This window comes from Pongo abelii, chromosome 2 (assembly GCF_028885655.2).
Source record: "Pongo abelii isolate AG06213 chromosome 2, NHGRI_mPonAbe1-v2.0_pri, whole genome shotgun sequence".
NCBI lineage: Eukaryota > Metazoa > Chordata > Mammalia > Primates > Hominidae > Pongo > Pongo abelii.
This window is the reverse complement of record NC_085928.1, coordinates 137,745,284-137,769,299: the sequence shown is the minus strand read 5'-3', so window position 1 is coordinate 137,769,299 and position 24,016 is coordinate 137,745,284. Positions and strand designations below refer to the sequence as shown.

At 38.8% G+C, this 24,016-nt stretch overlaps 1 protein-coding gene across 12 annotated transcripts in view; it reads left to right on the top strand.

Annotated features, from left to right (window-relative positions):
• The window catches only part of PLCL2 (phospholipase C like 2), a 200,891-nt gene that overhangs the window by 101,710 nt on the left and 75,165 nt on the right, over positions 1 to 24,016 (top strand). For 11 of the 12 annotated variants that reach the window (XM_002814024.6, XM_054552546.2, XM_054552548.2 and 8 more), the window contains 2 exons: positions 18,165 to 20,651; positions 23,186 to 23,389. In XM_002814024.6, coding sequence (XP_002814070.2) covers positions 18,165 to 20,651; positions 23,186 to 23,389 — 2,691 coding nt within the window. Of the gene's footprint in view, positions 1 to 15,302; positions 15,322 to 18,164; positions 20,652 to 23,185; positions 23,390 to 24,016 lie in introns of those variants that run through there. The other variant, XM_054552547.2, reaches the window with a different exon arrangement.

Here is a 24,016-nt window from a genome sequence, read left to right as displayed (position 1 = left end):
TCAGGGTGGAGTGGTGATGGCCCTGATTCAGTCATCAGAAAAACTGACCAGTGATCTCTTAAGAAGGTCACCTGGAACAGCCCAGCCATCAGTGCCTTCACCCTTCCTGGCACCCCACCTCCTTTCTTCAGCTCTGAGAACTCATATTTAGCTTCTAACATCCCCCTTCTACCACTGTGTTCCCTTTGTGAAGGGAACCACTAACTGCCCTCCACAGTGCTCACCACACCTCCGTTATCACATCCAGCAAATAACCCCCATTTTCATCTCTTCCCCATTTGTGGGCTATACAGGCATCGTGGTGAGATAGGTGAGAAGGCCAGAGTGTGGGAGAGGCAAGAGGTGAGATTGGAGAATCTGAATTACAGCATCCAAAGGTGTGTGGGGAGCACAGGCCAGTGCCTGCAGGACTCCCCTTCCTGGTAGCCAAGCAAGAGCAGGATCCTGCATAGCTAAGCAGGTGGCCACATTGTCCTCCCCACAAGATCCATGCCCATCAGAAGGAAATTCCAGCCAAGGGCTGGGCGAGGACTCAGTTCTAGCCAGGCAGGCTAAGGATTGGATTAAGGATCCATGCCCATGAAGGGGCAAAGGATAGGGAGAACTGTAGCCAGCCTCAGGAAATAAACAAAAAGCAGTCATAAGGATTCAGCCACCATGCCCAATGATACACATGGCTGTTCATCTCCTGGGTTCAAGGCAGGAAGACTAAGCCAGACTTCACAAGCAGGTAGAAGTGGGTTCCTGGCCTGGGTAGCATGGACTCCCAGACTGGACAAGGTGAAACCTACAGGTTGAAAGGTGAGGAGACCTTTGGTGAAGCCTACAGGTTGAAAGTGTCCAGACAGACTACAACCGGGAACCTGCCTGACTGCCAGTCAGGATGAGAATACCCCTGTAGCTGAGATTATACTTTGATTGTACATGCATTTCCAGTGCCTGGGACTTAGAACTTAACACATTATTAATAAGATCACTTTCAGGTAGGATGATCATACGTTTCAGTTTGCCCAGGGCAGTCCCTGTTGATGTGGCGTGTTTATTGATACCCACTTTCACTCTTTTTAACTGTCCCACTTTAGATGTCATTCTACCTTGGGGAATATAGTTCACCAGTTGCTGGTGGTTCCAGCCATTCCTGTGGTTTGCAGGTGCTGGGGACCTCATATGTTCCCTCCTGTCAGAACCTTCTGTTGGGACACCATTTCATTCCCAGTGCTCTCTCTCCAAAGGTCTCCTCTCTAAGTAGCTTGAACTTTAGTGAGTCAGTATAGAGTTGCGTAAAGGACTAAAGGGTCAGCTTCAAAACTCTGGAATTAAAGCCTTGTTAGAATTGGTAATTGGTATGGCAGCCTGACTCTTGGAATAAAGATAGCATCCTGCTTATTAATAAGGGGATTTGGTAATTAGCTTGCAGGCAGAATTTGTCCATGTTTTTACTTCTGGATGACTTTAATGAAATAAAATACAGTATAATTAGATGTGGCATTTTAAGCTTGCGTTATAATACTTTTCTGTAAAATCTAAGCATGACTTATAAATGCCTATATTTTATTCTCACATCAGCATCCATATTAATGCAAGGCCCTTCCAGTTCCAATTCTCAAAACTACTATGCAGTGTGTACTTTGTAGGATTGCCTGAGCTTCTTGGTTTTATAGTCTATACAAAATGGTATAGAGACCCTCTTAATCATATGTTCTGTGCCATATTATTTAAAACATGAGCTAGGTTCAGGAAGCTTTATTTAGAATGAATTTGGTGCCTGTGTGAAATTAAGTGTACATTTACCACTGGTAATTTTCTCTCAGTAGTTGGGACTTAACAGCAGTGAGGCCTGGTAATGGTGACACAAGATCATTGAAGCAGTTAAATTGCTTTAGTCACTGGCAGCATATGCCATTTAAAATACATTAATGATGATATTTTGCTGGTTTTTAAAACTGCTTTTTATTTTAGTTTGATGAGCTAATTAATTTGGAAGGGACTTGTGGTTTTAGAAAGGTATACAGTGAAACAGGAAAATGGCAGAACTGGACCTTCTGCAGTCCAAATTCACATTACTCTATTTTGCAAATGCTTTAGATTAATCACCTGAGTCTTCTGTATTCGGGCCATGCAGATATTGACATTTTTATTGATTTCTTAACCCAAGCATGGCTTTTAATAAAAAAAAAAAGGCACTTACTATGGGTATGACATAAAGTGGATGTATATTGTTGCTCTCTGCCAAGTAGATACAAAGACTGTGAGGCATGTCTGTGCCACTTCAGCAGATGTTTGTTTTAGGAAATCTTTCATTTGCATATAACACCTCTAAGTAGAAAAGCAGTGGATTTGAGATTTGCTGCAATTTTTAAATTACTCATTAATTTTGCAAAGTGGATTTACAGCAATGTGTATTATAACATTTTGAGATAATTGTAATTATTTTAAAACTGTTTTTAAAATATATAGATTTCTACTTGGTGTTTGAAATGGTGATCCTACAAGTGGTACTCTTTGAGTTCATTCATTCATTCATTCGGGGGATCAAGAGACTTGATATTTAGCTTCTAACATCCCCCTTCTACCACTGTGTTCCCTTTGTGAAAGGAACCACTACTTGCTCTCCACAGTGCTCACCACAGCTCCATTGTCACATCCAGCAAATAACTCCCATTTGCATCTCTTCCCCATTTGTGGGCTATACAGGCATCGTGATGAGATAGGTGAGAAGGCCAGAGTATGGAAGAGGCAAGAGCTGAGATTGGAGAATCTGCATTAGAGTGTCCAAAGGTGTGTGGGGAGCACAGGCCAGTGCCTGCAGGGCTCCACTTCTTGGAAGCCAAGCAAGAGCAGGATCCTGCACAGCTAAGCAGGTGGTCATATTGTCCTCCTCACAAGATCCATGCCCATCAGAAGGAAATTCCAGCCAAGGGCTGGGCAAGGACTTAGTTCTTGGGAACTTGATCCCCTGCATGAATTTTTCCAGCCAGAGGCTATTTAAACATCATATGTCCTTTAGTGTAGTTTATTTAGGGTGTTAAGGCAGAAACAAAATAAATGCCTACATGTATAAGCTGGTGATTCTTAGTGTGGTAAAACAAAAGAGACTTCTTCTGTTTATTGACCTTTTAAAACAGGTGGTGAGTTGTATTTGCACACAAAGGGGAAATGCAGATGATTATCAGTTTTGTACATATTTGTATTTGTTCTGTCTGCAGCCCAGGAACGTGCACTCTCAGGCCGCAGAGGCCTTCTCTAAGGAGGTGCTGGCTCCCCTCACAACAGAGGCAGGCTAGCTGTGCTTCGCAGTATTGCCCGGAACTCATATCCAGCCTCCTTTTTTCTGATCCTTCCCCCAGGCTTGTGAGCTTCTTCTGACATTACAGTCTCTTTACTACCTCAAATCCGTGTAATTGTTGTTCTCTCTGATTGGCTTTCTCTTCTCCACATAATATATTAAAATCTAATATTTGAAGTTTTGTATTTTAAACCATTTTGATTTTAGCATTTTGGCTGTAGACTGTGGATCGCATTACTAAAATTGGGCTTATTTTTTTTCCATTGACAAGTATAATTCTGCTCTTTTTTTATGATGTATTAGACAACTCTGTGTAGTGTGGCCTTAGGCTCAGTGGAGGATTCAATAAGCCAACAATAAATTTTTTCAGCGTGAATTCTGCTTCTTAAAAGTGTATGCTCTAGTTGGGAAGGTTTACAGATTTTTCAAACACTGGTTGTCTCTATGGTACTGACTTTAAGCACAAAAGGATTTAAGAGAAGAGAGGTTAGCCACACTCAAGTAAAGTAAACCCTTTCACCGAAGGCCCAGGGTTTCAGCAAGACCTCTAGGGTGGGGCCACATTTGGAGATGAAAGGATAGGACAGAGAATAATATGGGCAGGGAAATCAGCACTGACCCCAGAAGTGGCTGAGGAACGTAGATATCCTACTCTGGGAAGCTGCAATCTAATCTGGAACATGAAGGTGAGCACACCTACTGAGTTGTTTTGAGGAATAGAAAGAAGCAAAACACTGAGTCCCAGGCTTAGCACATGGAGAGCACTCAAGAACTGGCAGAAGTAGCCATTGTTACAGGAATAGTTATAGTGAGAGGAGTGGGCTGCGACTCAGGGCATCAGGAGACTTAGGCCTTCCCATGGGCAAGACTGACACCACATCCTGCCCTGGACTCAGGGCCTTCCTGGGTATACCACTCTCTTCCCTTCCAGCCTCCAGCTGGACACCTGTAGGCAAGTTACCTTATCTCTCTGGAACTGAAGATCTTGATAATACTCATGTTATAGGATTGTTGAATACATAGTAACTGTGTAATTAATAAATTTGAGCTATATATGATTCCGAATTCCTAGGCCAGAAGATTCAGACAGTGAGTGGGTCCATAAGGGAAATGGGGCCAGTGACGTAAGGAAGCTGGTCAGGGAGCCAGGGTGAATTTGGTTTTACAGGAATTTGAGGAAAGAGCTGAAAAAGAGATAGGGTAGAGACCCAATTTATAAATCAGAACACAGAGGATGCTGTTATCAAAAAAAAAAAAAAAAGTTTTGTTAACAGATTTATCTCCATGTGGCCCTTTGGTAGGCAGTGAACATTTTGTTACAGAAATAGTCATTTGAACATTGACTGGTATTGCTATAGAATTGTAATTATTTGATTTTTAAATAAATATTATAGATAAAACAGCCAAAGTTGAAAAATCTTAAAATTTAATCATTTACCTATCTGTCCTTGTACTATCAACTTTGTCTTTATACTATTTTACATCCAAAAGACCTCTTGTACTGAGATGTTTGGAAAAATTCTTTTGAAGATGCTTAGTATAAAAGTTATATGATCTGTCACCCCTCAATTGAAGAAACAAAAAAATGAGTTATGCTTCTTTTAAAAACACATATACCTTAAATAAACAGTCATTTTGATAAGTTAAAGAATTAGCTTATTTTGTCTTTCTGTTAGTTCCAAGGCCATCATTGGCTTTATTAAGATGACCAGTTCATTGAAAAGAGTTTCTATTCTGACTGTCAAAATTGGTCCCGCCAGAGGCTATAGAAGATAAGGCCCATTCCCTTTAAAAATTTACCTTCTAGTTGAGGAGATAAGACTGACCTGCATTAAACAATTAGATAACTGAATAAGACTGTAATTAATTATGCTAAATTACAGGGTAGACACTATAAATACTGTAAGAGTTTAGAGACAAGAGAACACTGAGGGCTGAACTAGGGGGGCTCATGAATGGTTTGGAACTTACGAGTGTTTTGTAGAAAGCTGAGTTTCTCTTTTATGTAATTCATTATTTAGTTTCTTTTCTTATTTTTCCGATCTAATTGTCCCCTTCCACACACACATTAATTTCTTTTTTTTTTTTTTTTTTGAGACGGAGTCTCACTCTGTTGTCCAGGCTGGAGTGCAGTGATGCAGTGGCGCAATGTCAGCTCACTGCAACCTCCACCTCCGGGGTTCAAGCAATTCCCCTGCCTCAGCCTCCCAAGTAACTGGGATTACAGGCACCTGCCACCAGGCCTGGCTAATTTTTTGTATTTTTAGTGGAGATGGGGTTTCACAGTATTAGCCAGGATGGTCTCGATCTCCTGACCTCATGATCCACCTGACTTGGCCTCCCAAAGTGCTGGGATTACAGGCATGAGCCACACCACATCCAGCCACACACATAATTTCATATGCAGATAAACCATTTGGTTAAAAAAGGCCCCAGGAAGAAGTTATTTTCCTACAAGACAAGACAGGAAATAATAAACAAAGTGATCACATAATAAATTGCTAGCGGGGCAATTCTCCTTAATTTTAAAATAATTATGGAATTATTAAAATTTCTGACTAGAAAGTTACTATTCTTTGTTTGCTCTGGTGGATGTCATGTGTCCCTGGGCAATAGCTTTGCCCCCGCGTGCTGATGGATCTCTAAGAAACTTTCCTTCTAACTCCTGCATCAACCCCTGGATTGCATTTTTTACCTCAACTCCAAGCAGTGCCGGAGTTAAGGATTAAAAAATGAGGAAAATAATTTTTTCTTCAAAGTTATCCTGAAATAGTGAAAAACCAGCACAGTGTAGGGGAAAGAAAATTAATGATTGAGAAGTTACTCTTAGAGTTGATCATATTTTTCACATTATGTGATTCAACTTGCATATCTTTTAAAATTCAGTTCAATTTACTAGACAGTTATTACCAATTAAAGTTATATAACTACATCTTTAGCTTTGTAGTATAGGAAGTCAGCAGGCTCTATAATGTGCTGAATATGAAACTACATATCCACAGTTGAGAAACACGGTTTTCACACCAAATTTTGCCACTTAAGTACCATTATAATAGATCATAAATTAAAATTTATTAACATCATTATTTTCACTAGAATCTAAAGGATTACTAGTGTAATTTATAGGAGCTCAGTGCTTACCATTAAGTTTTTCACTACTGGAGAAAACTGATGAATTTTATTGCAGTTTGCATTGGACACAGATGTAGATTGTGGCTTTATATATTTACTTTCAGGAAACATTTTGGTAGTAGTGAAAATGCTTTGCCAAAAGAGTGTTGTTGTGAAAGCAGTATTGTATGTCATTATGGTCCTATGATTTCACAATTAGAGACCCTATTGTTTTAAAGGCAGATGTAACCCATTACATTGAATTATTTGGAACCTTTAACCTGACTTTGAAAGCTTCATTTTACAGAAATTGAAAATTTGTTTTCTTCACATGTAGCTGTTTTGGGTGCTGTAGGTTTATCCACATTGCAAATAACAGGAGAGTGTGAAATAGAAGGAATCATCTGAATAATTCCAGTCACAAAGTGCTTTGAGTGAGGTCATTCGATCATTTTGTAGATAAAAATATTCTGGAGATTATGGGGATCATTGCTTCAAATTTGTACTCTTATGCGAATACTTATACAAGACTTAAATTATAATTTTAATTAAATTGATGGGCTTTAAAATTAACACAAGACTTTGAGAAATGGTTTTTTTCCCTATGGGTGTGGGGATGTAGCCTTCTGAAGCTTTTTGAGAGGGCAGCTGGCTATCTTTGACAGTTTCCCAGTATATCTTGGGCATCACATACGTTTGGGTGTGCATCAGTTAAACAAGACTCAGAGAGGGTGACGTTCATTCTGTTTCTTCTGTGATAGGATTATCTTTCAACAAATCCTAAGTGTTTAGAGTATTGCAGTGACACATTTATGATGGTATTTGTCTTTGTTGTTCTTCCATGAAGAAATAATTTCAGCCTGAAATGTATTTATTGAACAGGATCTAATGTAAAGTGTACAAAATTCCAGGCAGTGTTTAGAGCAGTTTTCAAATATGAACTCATCTTATCATTGTAACAACCCTTTGATGTAGGTACCATAAATAACATTTGGGGAATAGGTATTATTTTGATGGCTATTTTACAGATGAGGAAACTGAGGCACAGAGGACCTGCAGTGCTAGCTCACATCTTGTGGCGCATAGTATTTCTGTGGGTGATTCCTAAACTAGAAAGTTGATAAACTATTGAATTATTTTGTTCTACTCTGGTATAAAGAAAACCATTTCACAGCTATCAATAAAAGTTCTTTGTGTGCTTGATTTTGCTGTTTTTATTAACAAAATTGTATTACTTATATCTATAAATTATGTAGTTTTCATTTCTTCCCTGTTTCCCAGATTGTCATTTCTCTTTTGGATAGCCTTAAAATTTCCTTCACAACTCTGTAAAACATTTATCCTCTGCCTTTACTCTGGCATTTAAGGTTGACATTTTCTCTTTGGAAGTGATAATCTTCTTCTTTGTCTTCTAAAGTTTATGTTAATAAGGCCATGATTCTAAACTTCTTAGAGGAAGGGAGGTGAGTTTGCAGATCCTTTTGAGAATCCAATCACAGTCTTGTAGAGCATCTGAAACTCACCTGTGACCTTTCAAAGACTAACATCTAAGTTAGAGATGCCTTTGTCTTTGAAAGCACAGATGAATTTAGGGACGGCAGTCCTTTAAAAGAGAATAACTTTTATTTTGAGCCTATGTGTGTCTCTGCACGTGAGATGGGTTTCCTGAATACAGCACACTGATGGGTCTTGACTCTTTATCCAATTTGCCAGTCTGTGTCTTTTAATTGGAGCATTTAGTCCATTTACATTTAAAGTTAATATTGTTATGTGTGAATTTGATCCTGTCATTATGATGTTAGCTGGTTATTGTGTTCGTTAGTTGATGCAGTCTCTTCATAGTCTTGTAGGGACATGGATGAAACTGGAAATCATCATTCTCAGTAAACTATCGCAAGAACAAAAAACCAAACACTGCATATTATCACTCATGGGTGGGAATTGAACAATGAGAACACATGGACACAGGAAGGGGAACATCACACTCTGGGGACTGTTGTGGGGTAGGGGGAGGGGGGAGGGATAGCATTGGGAGATATACCTAATGCTAGATGACGAGTTAGTGGGTGCAGCGCACCAACATGGCACATGTATACATATGTAACTAACCTGCACGTTGTGCACATGTACCCTAAAACCTAAAGTATAATAATAATAATAATAATAAATAAATAAAAAACAATATACTATAATAAAAGTTAAAAAAATAAAAAGAATAACTTTTCCCATAAAACTATCCATTATACGTAGTACATTTGCAGGCTGGTGGCCAAGTAAACAACTTGTAGATATAAGTGGATCACCTGTAATCCATCTGAACTAGAATTATCTTTTATTTTTTTCAATTGATACATTATAATTGTATATATTTGTGGGAGTACATGTGATATTTTGATACATGCATACAATGTAAAATGATCAAATCAGGGTAATTAGGACATCAGTCATGTCAAACATTTATAATTTCTTTGTGTTGAGAATATTCCAAATCTCCTCTTTTGAAATATACAATAAAGTATTAATAACTATAGTCAATCTACTGTGCTGTCAAACTCTAGAACTTATTTCTTCTGTCATTTTGTACCCATTAACCATCTTCTCTTTATTCCCCCTCCTTCCTGCCCTTCCCAATCCTCTGATAACCACCATTCTACTGTCTACCTCCATGAGGTTAACTTTTTTAGCTCTCACATATGAGTACATGTGACATTTGTCTTTCTGTGTCTGATTTATTTCATGATGTCCTCGAGTTCCATCCATGTTGCTGCAAATGATAGTATTTTGTTCTTTTTATGGGTGAATAATATTCCATTATGTATACTTACCACGTTTTAAAAATCTATTCATCCATTAATGGACTCTTAGATTGATTCCACATTTTGGCTTTTGTGAATAGCACTGTGATAAACATGGGTGTGCAGGTATTTCTTCAATGTACTGATTTCCTTTCTTTTGGATATATACCCAGCAGAGGGATTACTGGATTATATGGTAGTTCATTTTTTAGCTTTTTTGAGAAACCTTCATACTGTTTTCCAAAATGGCTATACTAATTTACATTTCTACTAACAGTATACCTTTCTTCACATCTACACCAGCTTCTGTTGTTTTTTTTTTTTTTGTCTTTTTGATAATAGCCAATTTAACTGGGATGCAATGATATCCTCATTGTGATTTTGATAAGAATTTCCCTGATGATTAGTGATGCTGAGTGTTTTTTCATATACTTGTTGGCCATTTGTATGTTTTTTTTGAAAATGTCTATTTAGATAATTTGCCCATTTTTTAATTGCTTTTTTTTTTTTTGCTGCTGTTATTAATGCCTCATTGGACAGTTTGCACATATTTTCTTCCATTCTGTAGACTCTCTCTTTTCACTCTGTTGATTGTTTCTTTTGCTGTTTTTACAAATGTAATCCCATTTATTTATTTTTGTTTTTGTGACTTGTGCTTTTGAAATCTTATCCTAAAAAAAATCTTGCCCAGCTGAATGTCTTGAAGTATGAATTGTTTCCCCAGTGTTTTCTTCTAGTAGTTTTGCAGTTTCAAGTCTTACATTTAAGTCTTTAATCCATTTTGATTTGATTTTTGTATATGGTAAGAGATAGGGATCTAGTTTTATTCTTTGCATATGGATATCTGGTTTTCCCAGCACTGTTTATTGAAGAGACTGTCCTTTCCTTAATGTATGTTCTTGGTGCCTTTGTTGAAAATGAGTTGGCTGTAAATGCATTGATTTATTTCTGGGTTCTCTATTCTGTTCCATTGGTCTATGTGTCTGTTTTGGTGCCCGTACCATGCTGTTTTGGTTACTATAGCTTTGTAGTATATTTTGAAGTCAGGTAGTATGATGCTGCCTCCAGCTTTGTTCTTTTTACTCAGTATTGCTTTGGCTATTTGGGGTCTTTTGGGGTTCCATATGATTTTTAGGATTTTTTTTTACTTCTGTGCAGAATGTCATTGATAAGGATTGCATTAAATCGATAGATCATTTTGGGTAGTATGGACATCTTAACAATATTAATTCTTGTAATGCATGAACATGGGATGGCTTTCCATTGTTTTGGTGTATCTTCAGTTTCATTAGTGCTCTATCATTTTCATTATAGAGATATTTCACTTCTTTGGTTACATTTATTCCTGTTTATTTTTATAGCTATCATAAATGTGATCGCTTTCTTGATTTCACTATTGGCATATAGTAACGATACTAATTTTGATTTCATTGTTGACATATAGTAATGATGCTAATTAGTAAAGATACTAATTTTGTATCTTGCAACTTTGCTGAATTTGTTTATCAGTTCTAAGAGTTTGTTGATGGAGTCTTCAGATTTTTTTAAATATAAGATCATGTCATCTACAGACAAGGACAGTTTGACTTATTTCTTTCCAATTTGGATCCCCTTTCTCTCTTTCTGTTGCCTAGTTACTCTGGCTAGGACTACAAATACTATATTGAATAAAAGTGGTAAAAAATGGACATCCTTGTCTTCTTCCAGATCTTAGAGGAAAGACTTTCAATTTTTCCCTATCATGTGAACTAGAATTCTTATTGGTGTTTTTCTATATGTGACTTTCTTTTTTCTTTGGCTGCCTCAAAGCTTTTCTCTTTAATTGGTTTTCAGCAGTGTAACTATGATATATCCAGGTGTGTGTGTGTGTGTGTGTGTGTGTGTGTGTGTGTTTGATCCTGCTTGAGCTTCTTATTCTTGAGCTGCTTAACTTGGAAAATTCTAGGACATTATCTCTTCAAATATTTTGTTGCCCTATTATCTCTCGTATTTTTCCTACAGAGACTTTGTTTTCACATAGGTTAGACAACAGCTCTTAGATGCTCTGTTTTGTTTTTCTAAAAAAATATATGTATATACTCTTCCATTTCCTTGTATTTTCATTTGGATAATTTTTATTGACCTATCTGCAAGTTTACAGATTCTTTTCTTGACTGTATTTAGTCTGCTTATTACCCTATCAAGGAATTCATCATCTCTGATGTGGGGTTTTTTTTAACAGTATTTCCTTTGGACCATATTTTATAATTCCCATCTTTCTGTGGAAATATACCATCTGATCATGCATATTGTCCACTTTTTCCACTAGATCTTTTAACATATTAATCATAGTTGTTCTAATCTTCCCATTTAATAGTTTCAGCATCTTCTGAGTCACTTCTAGAGTCTGGCTCTGTTGATTGCTTTATCTCTTGACCATGTTTTTTTGTTGTTGTTTTTGTTTGTTTTGTTTTTCTTTTTACTTTTTTGGTATGACCTGCAATTTTTATTGGATACGAAAATCATGGTTAATAGAGACTGAAGTAAATGATGTGCTCAGAAATGGGCATGTCTCTTCTTCCAGGTCATTAGTGTTGGGAAGATTGAGTCAATAATTGAGCCAGGTTTGGGATTTGTGTTGCCATTGTTACCTTCAATGTACCACTGGCTTCAAATTTCTCCACTGGTGGGCCACCATCACCTCGTGTTTTGTGTGAAGGAGGCAGGTAGCATACTAGAGGGTTTACTCAGAGTTCCTGCTCTGCCCTCAGCTCTCAGCTGTGAATGCCTGTGTCAGAAAGGGGTCTCTTCCCATGTTCTTGTCCCTCCTGTAATGGTAGACTGCTTCCATTTTGGTGCTAGGCTTCTGGTGGGGTCAGGGAGAATTTTTGGTCCTGCTGATCCAGTTTCAGTCTTAGGCAGCCCTATGCACCTGGGCCTCAGGAATGGGGCTTCTCACCTGTCCTAACCTGCCCTGCTCCCTGTGGCAGCCAAACTCTGCCTGTATCTGTTTTGAATTTGGGCAGGTGATAGTTTTCTGCCACTCTCCTGGTCATAGCAGAGCTGTGCTTTTGTTGGTGCAGGCTCCTGATTACAAGAGGTTCTGCTACCCCCTGGGGCAATGGATCTTTGCCTGGTTCCAGAGGTGGATGGGTTCTGCTTCTACCCTTTTCCCAGTGGCCTTTACGCCCAGTTTTTCTCAGGAGCACCTATGGAGAAGATTTACAAATGAGTGCAAACTCTTCCTGTGTCTGGCACTCCCGGTTACCCTAGATGGATATAGTGGGCCACACTTGGCTTTTAAGAATTCCTTAAAATTTTATGTGATTTCCTCTTACCTGCTTCCATGGTGGCCACATCTTCTTCCCACGCTCTACCAAACCCAGAACAGTTTCTTGTGTCCTATTTCTCCTTGGAGGGGCGTGTCACTCTTTGAAATTCAGTTCCCTTGGTTTCTGTGTGACCGTGGCTCTCTGATGGATACAAGAACAGTTATGATTTTGTAGATTATTGGGTTTTTTCTTGTTAGGGTAGAAGTGATATTCTATTTTGGCTTTCTGTATTGTAAAGCACCATCTGAACTTTACTTGCCCCCACTTCATGACTTTTTAAGTCACCCATAGGCTCCTAAGCCATTAGCAGATCTGAGCCCTCATAGACTCTGCCAAGCTAGGGCAGGGGTGAGCTTTTGGAATACAGAATACAGTAGAGGGCATGACAGAAGAGGAGCACCCATGGAGGACAGGCATCCACAGGCCAAGGAGTTTCTGTTACTTGCAGTAAAGGGCCTTTCCACATGAGCAAGAAGCAGCATTTAACTGTACCTAGCTTTCCTTTATGTTATTTTATTCTTTTTATTTCATTTTATTTTATAAAATGACCTTCAGAGTGACTGTCTTGCTCCAAATTCCCCCTTTTCTTCTTTTTTCTCATCTTGGAGAGCACATCAAAGTTTTAAAGATGTGTGAAAAACTTTGCAAGATAGCCCTTATGTGCCTGGCATGACTTATTCTTTCAATTCAGAGTTATTGTTATTGAGCTGAAGAAAGGTCAGGCCTTGCTGTGCTCGTTTAATGGACTTCAAGTTCTTTCTTGGGTTTTTTTGTTTAGTTTTGTATTGTTTTGTAAAAGAGAAATTTTTCTAACCCCCAGTTTCTCAACTTTCTAATTCTAAATCCCCCTTGATAAACATGATGATCCCCTACCTTTCTTTAATGTTATTTGTATTTCAGATTAAATAACTTGATTCAAGCAAACCAGAGAGATAAACGGCTGCTTTGTTTTCATACTACACCCTCTCCCCATTCTGAGCCACCCCATGCCCACACCCTAGCCCCACACCAGAATGACTGCTTAGACTTGGTGACTCTTTTGCCAGGGTATCGAATCTGGATGTTGAAACATCATTTTCTCATGATGTTTTTTGAGAAATAATCAAACAGAAAATGGGAACAAATGAGTCTTGAAAGACAGGAGTCTTTCAAGTGAAAGTCTTTCAAGTCTTTCAAATGGAATAGGAAACAGGAGGTAATTTTCTTCCAGCAGGGCATTAACTATCTGTGTGCCCTTAGACAAGACTGCAACTCCACAACTCGGTTTCTTGTTCCTCTTCTCCAGAGCAAGCTAAATTGGTTGAATCAGTGCCAGACACTTTGTTGCCAGCAGAAGAAATGAGGTTCACCTATTCCTTATCCCATTTCAGGATGAGAATTTATGAAATTACCCATGCCCATTTATGAAATTGCCACTACTTAAGTATCCCAGGATGGTAATTTTAGTGGCCTCCTATTTTTAGTGACAGCCTTCTATTAAATAAAGTAGGCTGTTATGTTAGAAAGATGTATGTTTTTCCATAGGACTCAATATGGCTATTTATATTTTTAATGCTAAATGAGTTCTATAAACATTTTTATTTTTCCTGAATTTGCTGTGGTGCAGAATGTTTCCCTAGCCTCTTTCTAGTTCATTGCTTTACCTAAAATCATTCCTGGTATGAAATTGTTATTCCATTGGCTAATGTACAAATGAACCTTTGTTTCTTTCTAGTTCTAAATTTTATGATTGTCAAGAAATGCAAAATTTCAGGGTTGATCTGGAGGTAGGTTCTTTGGAAGCTGGTTTCCTTCCAGTCCAGACATTGTGTGTTCTTTCTCTTGAGGTTACTAAGTGCTAATAGAGTAGCAGAATTGCACCAAGTTTCCCTTCTGTTGTATTCACCACTCAGAAGCTTTGGGTGATGAGTACTCCTTCACAATATAACAGCCAACTCCCAGAAATAGTTTATACTATTTTTTAAAAGTATTTTGAGGCACAAGTGTCTCAGCAGAAACCTGCATTTTTTCCTCTGGTTTTAGACGGTTAATGCTTGTGAGTATTATGCATTTAATGTTCTTCCAGTTAAAAAGGTATATGTATACCACATGTAGGTTAAATAATTTTCATTATTTAGTTTAAACTAACTTGCATTACAAGGCAGCATAAACAATAGATCCCAGCTCTCTGCTTCTGACCAGCTACTTAGCTTAGGCAAGTATTTGATCACTGCCGGGCTGAACAATGAAAGCCAAGTTGAAATGAGTAAGAGTGGGATAAGGATTCCAGGAATTAGGCAATTTGGGGCTCAATCTCCTGCCATTGAACACCAGTTCTCCTTCCCTCCCACACAAGTGCTTCTGTCCTCCCCTTCCTTTTCTTCTGGCTGTGGAAGACCATTTCGCCAGCTTCTCCTGTATTCACATCCACTTGTTGCTCCCAGTGAGAGATTCTGGTCCACCCATTAAGGAGTGCAAGCTCACATCTGTTCTCTTCCTTATTGGTCTCTAAACAAGCATACTCCTCTATCGGTGTTTTCTGATCACTTTGTCTGCTAGTGAGGAAGGAGAAGCAGATTCAGGCCTTGGTGTGCTATGGAGAGGACAGACGGTTCTAGGCAACAGCAGATGGAGGGAGAGGAAGAGACAGGAAGTCTCTGCTAAGGGGTGTCCTTGATGTCATTATATTTGCCTCTGCTTGGGTGGTCATCATGTTCATGTGTCTGCAGTTGATGACCAGAAGTCTCCATTCAAAGCCTGGGCTGGTTTGTGAAAAGCATGGCAATGTTTTTAAAGCCACAGTATGGTGTTTAAGCTGCTGCCTGTTCCACATACATGGGTATGTGAGCATGTGTGTATGTTATTAACTTACTTTGCTATTAGGCCTTTTCCCTCTTAATAAAAAAGAAACCTATTTATCTGAAGTGTATCATTTATAACAAATTAGAAAGTGTAACAGAATATTAATCAGCCTGTAAAAATGAAAGAATAAAAGATTACAATGTTGAGAAAATACTATATATTTCTTAATGGATCAGTGGATAAACCACCTCCATATATTTTTGTAATTGTTCTACTAGTGTCATCTTTGAGACACGATATATAAAGATTATAAAATTCCCTGAGTCAGTATGTTGCCTTTATCAAAGGTAAATGTGTCTTTTAAAAACTAAAGACATCGGTTGGGCGCAGTGGCTCACACCTGTAATCCCAGCACTTTGGGAGGCTGAGGCAGGCAGATCACGAGGTCAGGAGACCGAGACCATCCTGGCTAACATGGTGAAACCCCGTCTCTACTGGAAAAAAAAAAAAAAAACTAAAGACGTCATTCTGAAAAACAGAAAATTATACATTTGTTTCATGTCCTTATGCATGTCTGATTACAAAACTAATTTCATGCTAACTCACTCGAATTGATATAATATAATCTATGCTTTAGGGATTTGAAATGGCTTTAATATAATGTATCTTACAGATAAAATTACCACAGTTTTTATGTATTTTGCACTTTATTGTTCTGAGGATATAATTGTAAAGAAATATTCTACCTTGTGGCTTTTATGTTTTGTCTTGGCACTCAGATCACAAAAGCTTCCATGGTTCATTTTGAAACTTTGAGGAAAATGATACCCATATGATTTAAAGTTTAAGTTTAATTACCTTCTGCAAATTGCTTTTGAAAGTATAGGTAGTTAGAAAGTAAAAGTGGTTTTAAATTTCAGAGATAGAGTATAGCATAATAGCTTTTTAAAATATAGATATTTTCTATCCAGAGCAGGAAAATTAGAATTGCCTTTGGATAATATTCAACAATGTTCTTTTCTTTGTCATGAAAGTGATACAATTCCAACTCCCATCCCTATTTCTTATTTATGAATACAATGAATACTGAAAATTTGTCATAGATTTTATGCACATACTGAAAGGCAGTATCATCTTTTAGGTTTAAAATTGTGAAAGATCTTTTGAGGTAATTTGAGCACCTTTTTCAAATAATAAAGGTCTCCATACAAGGAAGGACTTAAATACACACACAGATGTGGATGTCAGCTCCTTAAGATGAGAACATGTTACCTTAAGCAGGAAAGTTGAACAGTGCCTTATTGGTGATGCTAACTGCTTTAGAAATAAGTGCTGCCTGAAGTTTTAAACTTAGTCCTTTTAATAATCTATTAATATTAAGGTACAAGGTGACATTGTTCTAAGCATTGGGGCATAGTAATAGGTTTTAATAAATCCAACTCTATGATTTTAGGAGCTCCAACAGCTATAATCTAGCCCTTCATCTCAGACTTACATGTCTATCTGATGTATACTGATGACTGATCTAGTATGAGACTTTGGAGAGAGGAATTTCTGCTGGAATTCCCATTTAACAGATACTTAATTGGTTTGTACTTAGCTGTTTCTCATCATTTGGTGCAAATAGTTTCCAGAAATAGTCTAGACGTCTTAGCCCAAGTAGTCAGGAAATGGTTTTTAAACGTTAGTGTACATCCCCCATCACATGGAGTGCTACCTTGATGTAAATTCCTGGGCACCAGCCCCAGGGAGCTGGTTCCATGGGCCTAGGAATCTGCATTGTAGCCAGGTAACCCAGATGATTCTGAGGCAGGTGGTCTGGTGACAAGCCTTTGAGAAGTATTGGTGTAGGAGGTGTACATAGAAACAGGGCCTGTTTCATGGTGTATGACCTGTACAGTTGCACAGGCTTCACACTGACTCATAAGAGCCCTGGGCTTCACTTAGCTGCTCTGTCACCTTGAAATTCTTAATAATTTTTAATCAAGGAATCCTGCATTTTCACTTTTCTCTGGGCTCTGAAAATTGTTTCTTTCTTTCTATTTTTTGAGACAAGATCTTGTTCTGTTGTCCAGATTGGAGTGCTGTGGCAAGATCATAGCTCATTGCAGCCTCAATCTCCTGGGCTCAAGCAATCTTCCCATTTCAGCCCCCTGAATAGCTAGGACTACAGGCATGAGCCACTGTATCTGGCTAATTAATTTTTTTTTTTTTTTTGAGACGGATTCTCGCTCTGTTGCCCAGGCTGGAGTGCAGTGACACAATCTCGGCTCCCTTTGCCTCATGGCTTCAAGCGATTCTCCTGCCTCAGCCTCCCGAGTAGGTGGGATTACAGGTGCCCGCCACCGTGCCCGGCTAATTTTTGTATTTTTAGTAGAGACAGGGTTTTACCATGTTGGCCAGGCTGGTCTCAAACTTCTGACCTCGGGTGATCTGCCCCTTCTTGGCCTCCTAAAGTGCTGGGATTACAGGCATGAGCTGCCATGCCCGGCCAAAAAAAGTTTTTTTCTGTAGAGATGGGATCTAACTGTATTACCCAGGTTGGTCTCAAACTCCTCGCCTCAAGCAGTCCTCCTGCCTTAGCCTCCCAAAGTGCTGAGTTTATACGTGTGAACCTCTGTGCCTGGCCTGAAATTGTTCTTCTTGATGAATATGAATTGCAATTATTCAATAATGATTCATACCTGTTGGTATTAGGCTGTCAACTCCAAGGCCAATTCTGAGCTTTAGAGATGAATGAGTATCATTCATCACAGGAACCTAGAATAGGAAATCTTACTAGTATGGTTTTTTTCAAGGAAATTAAATTTCTATTCCTAATCTTGAACATAGAAACCTATATTTATGTTATTCTAATATACGGTCTTGTTTTTCTCTCAGGATGGTACAAAACAGAAGAGGGAACGGAAAAAGACAGTCTCATTCAGCAGCATGCCAACAGAGAAGAAGATCAGCAGTGCAAGTGATTGTATTAATTCAATGGTTGAGGGTTCAGAACTCAAAAAGGTTCGCTCCAACTCTAGGATTTATCATAGGTACTTTTTACTGGATGCTGACATGCAGAGCCTAAGGTGGGAGCCATCTAAGAAGGATTCTGAGAAAGCCAAGATTGACATTAAATCCATCAAGGAAGTGAGAACAGGAAAAAACACAGACATATTCCGCAGCAATGGCATTTCTGACCAGATATCTGAAGATTGTGCGTTTTCCGTCATATATGGAGAGAATTATGAGTCACTGGATTTGGTTGCCAACTCCGCAGATGTTGCAAACATCTGGGTTACGGGACTGCGGTACCTAATTTCTTATGGAAAACACACACTTGATATGTTAGAAAGTAGCCAAGATAACATGAGGACTTCTTGGGTTTCACAAATGTTTAGTGAAATCGATGTAGATAACCTTGGACATATAACTCTGTGTAATGCTGTGCAATGTATCAGAAACCTCAATCCTGGTTTAAAAACGAGCAAAATTGAGCTTAAGTTCAAAGAATTGCATAAATCAAAGGACAAAGCTGGTACCGAGGTCACAAAGGAAGAATTTATTGAGGTTTTTCATGAGCTTTGTACTAGACCTGAAATTTATTTCCTTTTAGTTCAGTTTTCAAGCAATAAAGAATTTCTTGATACCAAGGACCTTATGATGTTTCTTGAGGCAGAACAGGGTGTGGCACATATAAATGAGGAAATAAGCCTTGAAATTATTCACAAATATGAGCCATCCAAAGAGGGTCAGGAAAAGGGCTGGCTCTCCATAGACGGGTTTACTAATTACCTTATGTCACCTGACTGTTATATATTTGATCCAGAACACAAGAAGGTCTGTCAGGATATGAAGCAACCTCTGTCTCATTACTTTATAAACTCATCTCATAATACATACTTAATAGAGGATCAGTTCCGAGGTCCCTCCGACATCACAGGATATATTCGAGCTCTTAAAATGGGTTGCCGGAGTGTTGAATTAGATGTATGGGATGGGCCGGACAATGAACCTGTAATTTACACAGGCCACACCATGACCTCTCAGATAGTTTTCCGCAGTGTCATTGATATTATTAACAAGTATGCATTCTTTGCTTCAGAGTATCCTCTTATCTTGTGTTTAGAAAACCACTGTTCCATTAAACAACAGAAGGTAATGGTTCAGCACATGAAGAAACTTTTAGGAGACAAGCTCTATACAACATCACCCAATGTTGAGGAATCTTATCTACCATCCCCAGATGTCCTGAAAGGTAAAATACTAATTAAAGCAAAGAAGCTGTCCTCAAATTGCTCTGGTGTAGAAGGAGATGTTACTGATGAAGATGAAGGAGCAGAAATGTCTCAGAGGATGGGAAAAGAGAACGTGGAGCAACCCAACAATGTGCCTGTGAAGCGATTTCAGCTTTGTAAAGAACTGTCTGAACTGGTCAGCATCTGCAAATCAGTTCAGTTCAAAGAATTTCAGGTGTCATTTCAGGTTCAGAAGTACTGGGAAGTCTGTTCCTTTAATGAAGTGCTTGCCAGCAAGTACGCCAATGAAAATCCAGGGGACTTTGTAAATTACAACAAACGTTTTCTTGCTAGGGTTTTTCCCAGTCCAATGAGAATTGATTCCAGTAACATGAACCCTCAAGATTTTTGGAAATGTGGTTGCCAAATTGTAGCCATGAACTTTCAGACACCAGGACTGATGATGGACCTGAATATTGGCTGGTTTAGGCAGAACGGAAACTGTGGCTATGTCCTCCGGCCAGCCATCATGAGGGAGGAGGTCTCCTTCTTCAGCGCCAATACAAAAGACTCTGTCCCAGGGGTCTCACCTCAACTTCTTCACATTAAAATCATCAGTGGGCAGAACTTTCCCAAGCCCAAAGGATCAGGTGCCAAAGGTGACGTGGTGGATCCTTATGTTTATGTTGAAATCCATGGAATCCCTGCTGATTGTGCAGAACAAAGGACAAAAACAGTGCACCAGAATGGAGATGCTCCCATTTTTGATGAAAGCTTTGAATTTCAAATCAACCTGCCTGAACTGGCCATGGTGCGCTTTGTAGTGCTGGATGATGACTACATTGGGGATGAATTCATTGGCCAGTACACAATTCCCTTTGAATGTTTACAGACGGGCTACCGCCATGTCCCCCTGCAGTCCTTAACTGGAGAGGTCCTTGCACATGCTTCTTTATTTGTCCACGTGGCTATTACTAACCGAAGAGGAGGAGGGAAGCCTCATAAAAGGGGCCTTTCTGTGAGAAAAGGGAAGAAATCCAGGGAATATGCATCTTTGAGAACATTGTGGATTAAAACTGTGGATGAGGTATTCAAAAATGCCCAGCCCCCTATACGGGATGCCACAGATCTGAGAGAAAACATGCAGGTGCGTGCTTATGTTTAATTATTTACTCAATGGTTTTCCTACTTAGTACATGTCCATAGTTTATAAATATATTGGTTTTTTAATAATAGTATATTTAAGTAGTTTTTAAATTCCAATTAGTTCTTAGAATGTTTGCCACTAGTCTCTTTTTTATCATTTAAATTCCTGAAGGTACAGTTGATGTTGAAAATATTGATTACATATTGGGATAAGTGAGTCTTGTTGCTGTGTTACACACGTTCGTCCCAGTCCCCGTTAATCACTGCTGAACAGTTCCTTGTTTTTTCTAATAGTATACATGGGAATCTCTGGGATTTCTGAATATTCCTTACCTGGAACACAAATTGATGATCTATCAAAATAAAAAGGATATAGGTCAAAGTAAAATGGATGTGATCCAGTCCTTTCTTATGAAGCTGTAATGCTGAGGAGATGGGAAACCTTTAAATGAGCCATAAATATATGTGTATGCATAGTGAGCCTCCTCTTGATTTGAGAGGATAGCTAATTCTGTAAGTAAAAGAGATGTCTGTATTTATTAGAAGTTTAAGATAATAATTACCTCTGAAATATATAACGGCTAAAAGCAATCAGTTAGGAATTACATATTTAATTAAGGATCGCCCACACATCTAGCCATACACTAGGACCCCTGAGTGACACAGAGCTAGACAGCAAGGGCCTGCCTCATGCAGACAGCAGCCCTAACCTGTCATAGTGTGTGAGAAGTGGTGTGTGTGTGTGATAAGTGCTCCATGTCTGTTTATTTTGTATTTTAAAAAATTATCTTTTAAAATGACCAATGAGAATGATGCCAACAAATAAAATCTGACTGAGAAAATTCAACATTTTTTCCCTATCAACTAATTCTGTGTGTACTTCATGAATAAAAAGACCTTCCCACAATAAGGAAATTTGTTTCCTTTCTCTTAAAGTAAAAGCATAGCAGACATATGAAGGGCTTTTCCCTGTTTCTGAGGGTGAAAGTGGTTTGGTAAACCCTCAGCTCTGAGGAAACGCATTGTCCACTGCCCAGTGGCTGCTGTGGTGTGTGTGACACAGAATTCCTTTGAGGATTTGTCAGAGCTCAAGCATTGTCTTTTCCAAAGCCTCGTCTGCACTGAACCTGACAAAGTAGTCGGTAGTGATACTGAATGAGCACCTGCCATGCACAAGCAGTCCAGGCCATGAAGATGAAGTGGTGAACAAACAGATTGACTGCCTGCCTTCAAGGGGCCTGCATGCTAGTTGGGGGCAGGCAGTGGGAAGGGGAAACAGACAGGAGGCAGGCAGATAAACAAATAGAACAACTGCAGATATGAGTAAGTGGTGTAATAAGAGTGACTGGGGAACTGCACTTTAAATATCACAGTCATGATTGATTTATGTAACTGTCCATATCAAAGTGATTTGAGCCAATGATCTATAGTTTGATGTCCATATTTAAAGCAATATTAATAAAAATGAAATGTTTAAATTTAAAACTAAAGTGTTGTTCATTCCCAAGAACCTGCGTTATTTGAGAGCAGAAGGCACAGGCCTGCAGGGTCTAGGTCCACCCCCTCTGCCCACATGCCCGGCCCAGACCAGGACCCAAGTGTGCCTGAAATAGCCCACCTGACTCTTATTATGATTATAATTGGCCTGTTATTACTCACGGTGACTCAAAGCATGGGCCTTAACATCAACAGCTTTCAGGTAAAATCTTGACTCCTTCACTTACTAGTTGTGTGATCCTAGACAAACAGAGAGGGATTATAGCTAAGGCTCAGTCTTCTCATCCATAACATGGCTTGCTGTGTGGATTAAATGGAAGTAATGTGTAATAAATATGCCTAGTAAGTGTTCATAGAAGGCCAGCTCATGGCATTTTACAGTGTTGAAGGTTTTTCTTTAATGGATATTTAAATGGCATACCTCTGGTGATTAGAAAAAAGAGAGAGAGGCATTGAGATCAGCAGTGACACTAATAGGGGAAGGTCACAGGTAACCAAGGTCCCAGCTGGGCAGACTCACCAGAAAACAGTAGCATCCTCAAAGGTTCTTTAGATTTTGAGCCAGCAGGCATAAATAGATGAGAGATTCAGGTTTCTACCTTGCGAATATTTCTTTCCCTTTTGTATGGCTGGCATATTTGATACTTATTTTAAATCAGATTTGATTTTTTTTTCTTCTAAATCTTTACCCTCTTTGAATGCAGAAGCTATTCTCTCTGTTTGCTCGTAGTTGCATATCCGCATCAGCACTACCATGAACTTTGGGCTGAAAAAAGGCCTTGCCCTTCAGAAGAATTTGACTTATTTGCATTTTCAGTACTTTTGATAAATTGGTGTTACCAATGTCCATAACAGCATTTACTTTGGATAATAGCCATTTTTCCCAGGAGAAAACAATCATTAGCTAATTCTGTTATAACACTGCTAATAACTGTTGTACCAGGTGGTTCAAGCATAATCAGATATATCAAATATAATATCCATGAGAAATTAAAACCTCTAGTTAATTACAAATGCTCCTTTCATTCCATTTAACAGAATGCGGTGGTGTCATTCAAGGAGCTGTGTGGCCTCTCCTCTGTGGCCAATCTCATGCAGTGCATGTTGGCGGTGTCTCCCCGCTTTCTGGGGCCTGATAACACACCCCTAGTGGTCCTGAATCTCAGCGAGCAGTACCCCACAATGGAGCTGCAGGGAATTGTGCCGGAGGTTCTGAAGAAGATCGTAACAACTTATGACATGGTGAGTTGTCCTTTGTCCTTTTACATAGCCTGGGTGAGAGAGATATCCTAAGACAACACAGCAGACATACTTTGGAGCTTTTGCTGAAGTGCGCTTTCCTATTTCATGCTTCATTCACCTATGCTGGAGAAGTAATTCCCCTGACCTTGCTGTATTTGAAAGAGATTAGTGTTTTGTTGTTTTGAAAGCAGAATTCAGAGACACTCACCTCAGTTGGATTAAACATTGGTTAGCTTCTCAGCTATATCTGAGTTGATTTTTAAAGGATGCACTATTTTCCACACAGATGTAGGAACGAGTTTTTAAAAATCTTCTCCTGCAGTCGGTCATTGATTTATTTGTTTTCATTTTATTTTCATTTTTTCAACTGGTAAAGGCAAGAAATTTAACTTAAAAATGTAATGCCATGAGGGACAGCTGCCTGTATCACATGACTCTGCACTAGGCCGTGGTTTCCCTTCTTAGAGGAGCTGCTCTGTGATACCTGTATTTGTAATCAGCTTAAAACTAATGGGGTATCCTCAGGACACCTAGAATATTACATTTTTCTACTTAAGATTTACCTTGCATTTTCTTAATCACATCCTGCTCTTACTGTAATTTTTTTTATTTATCATAACTCCAAGA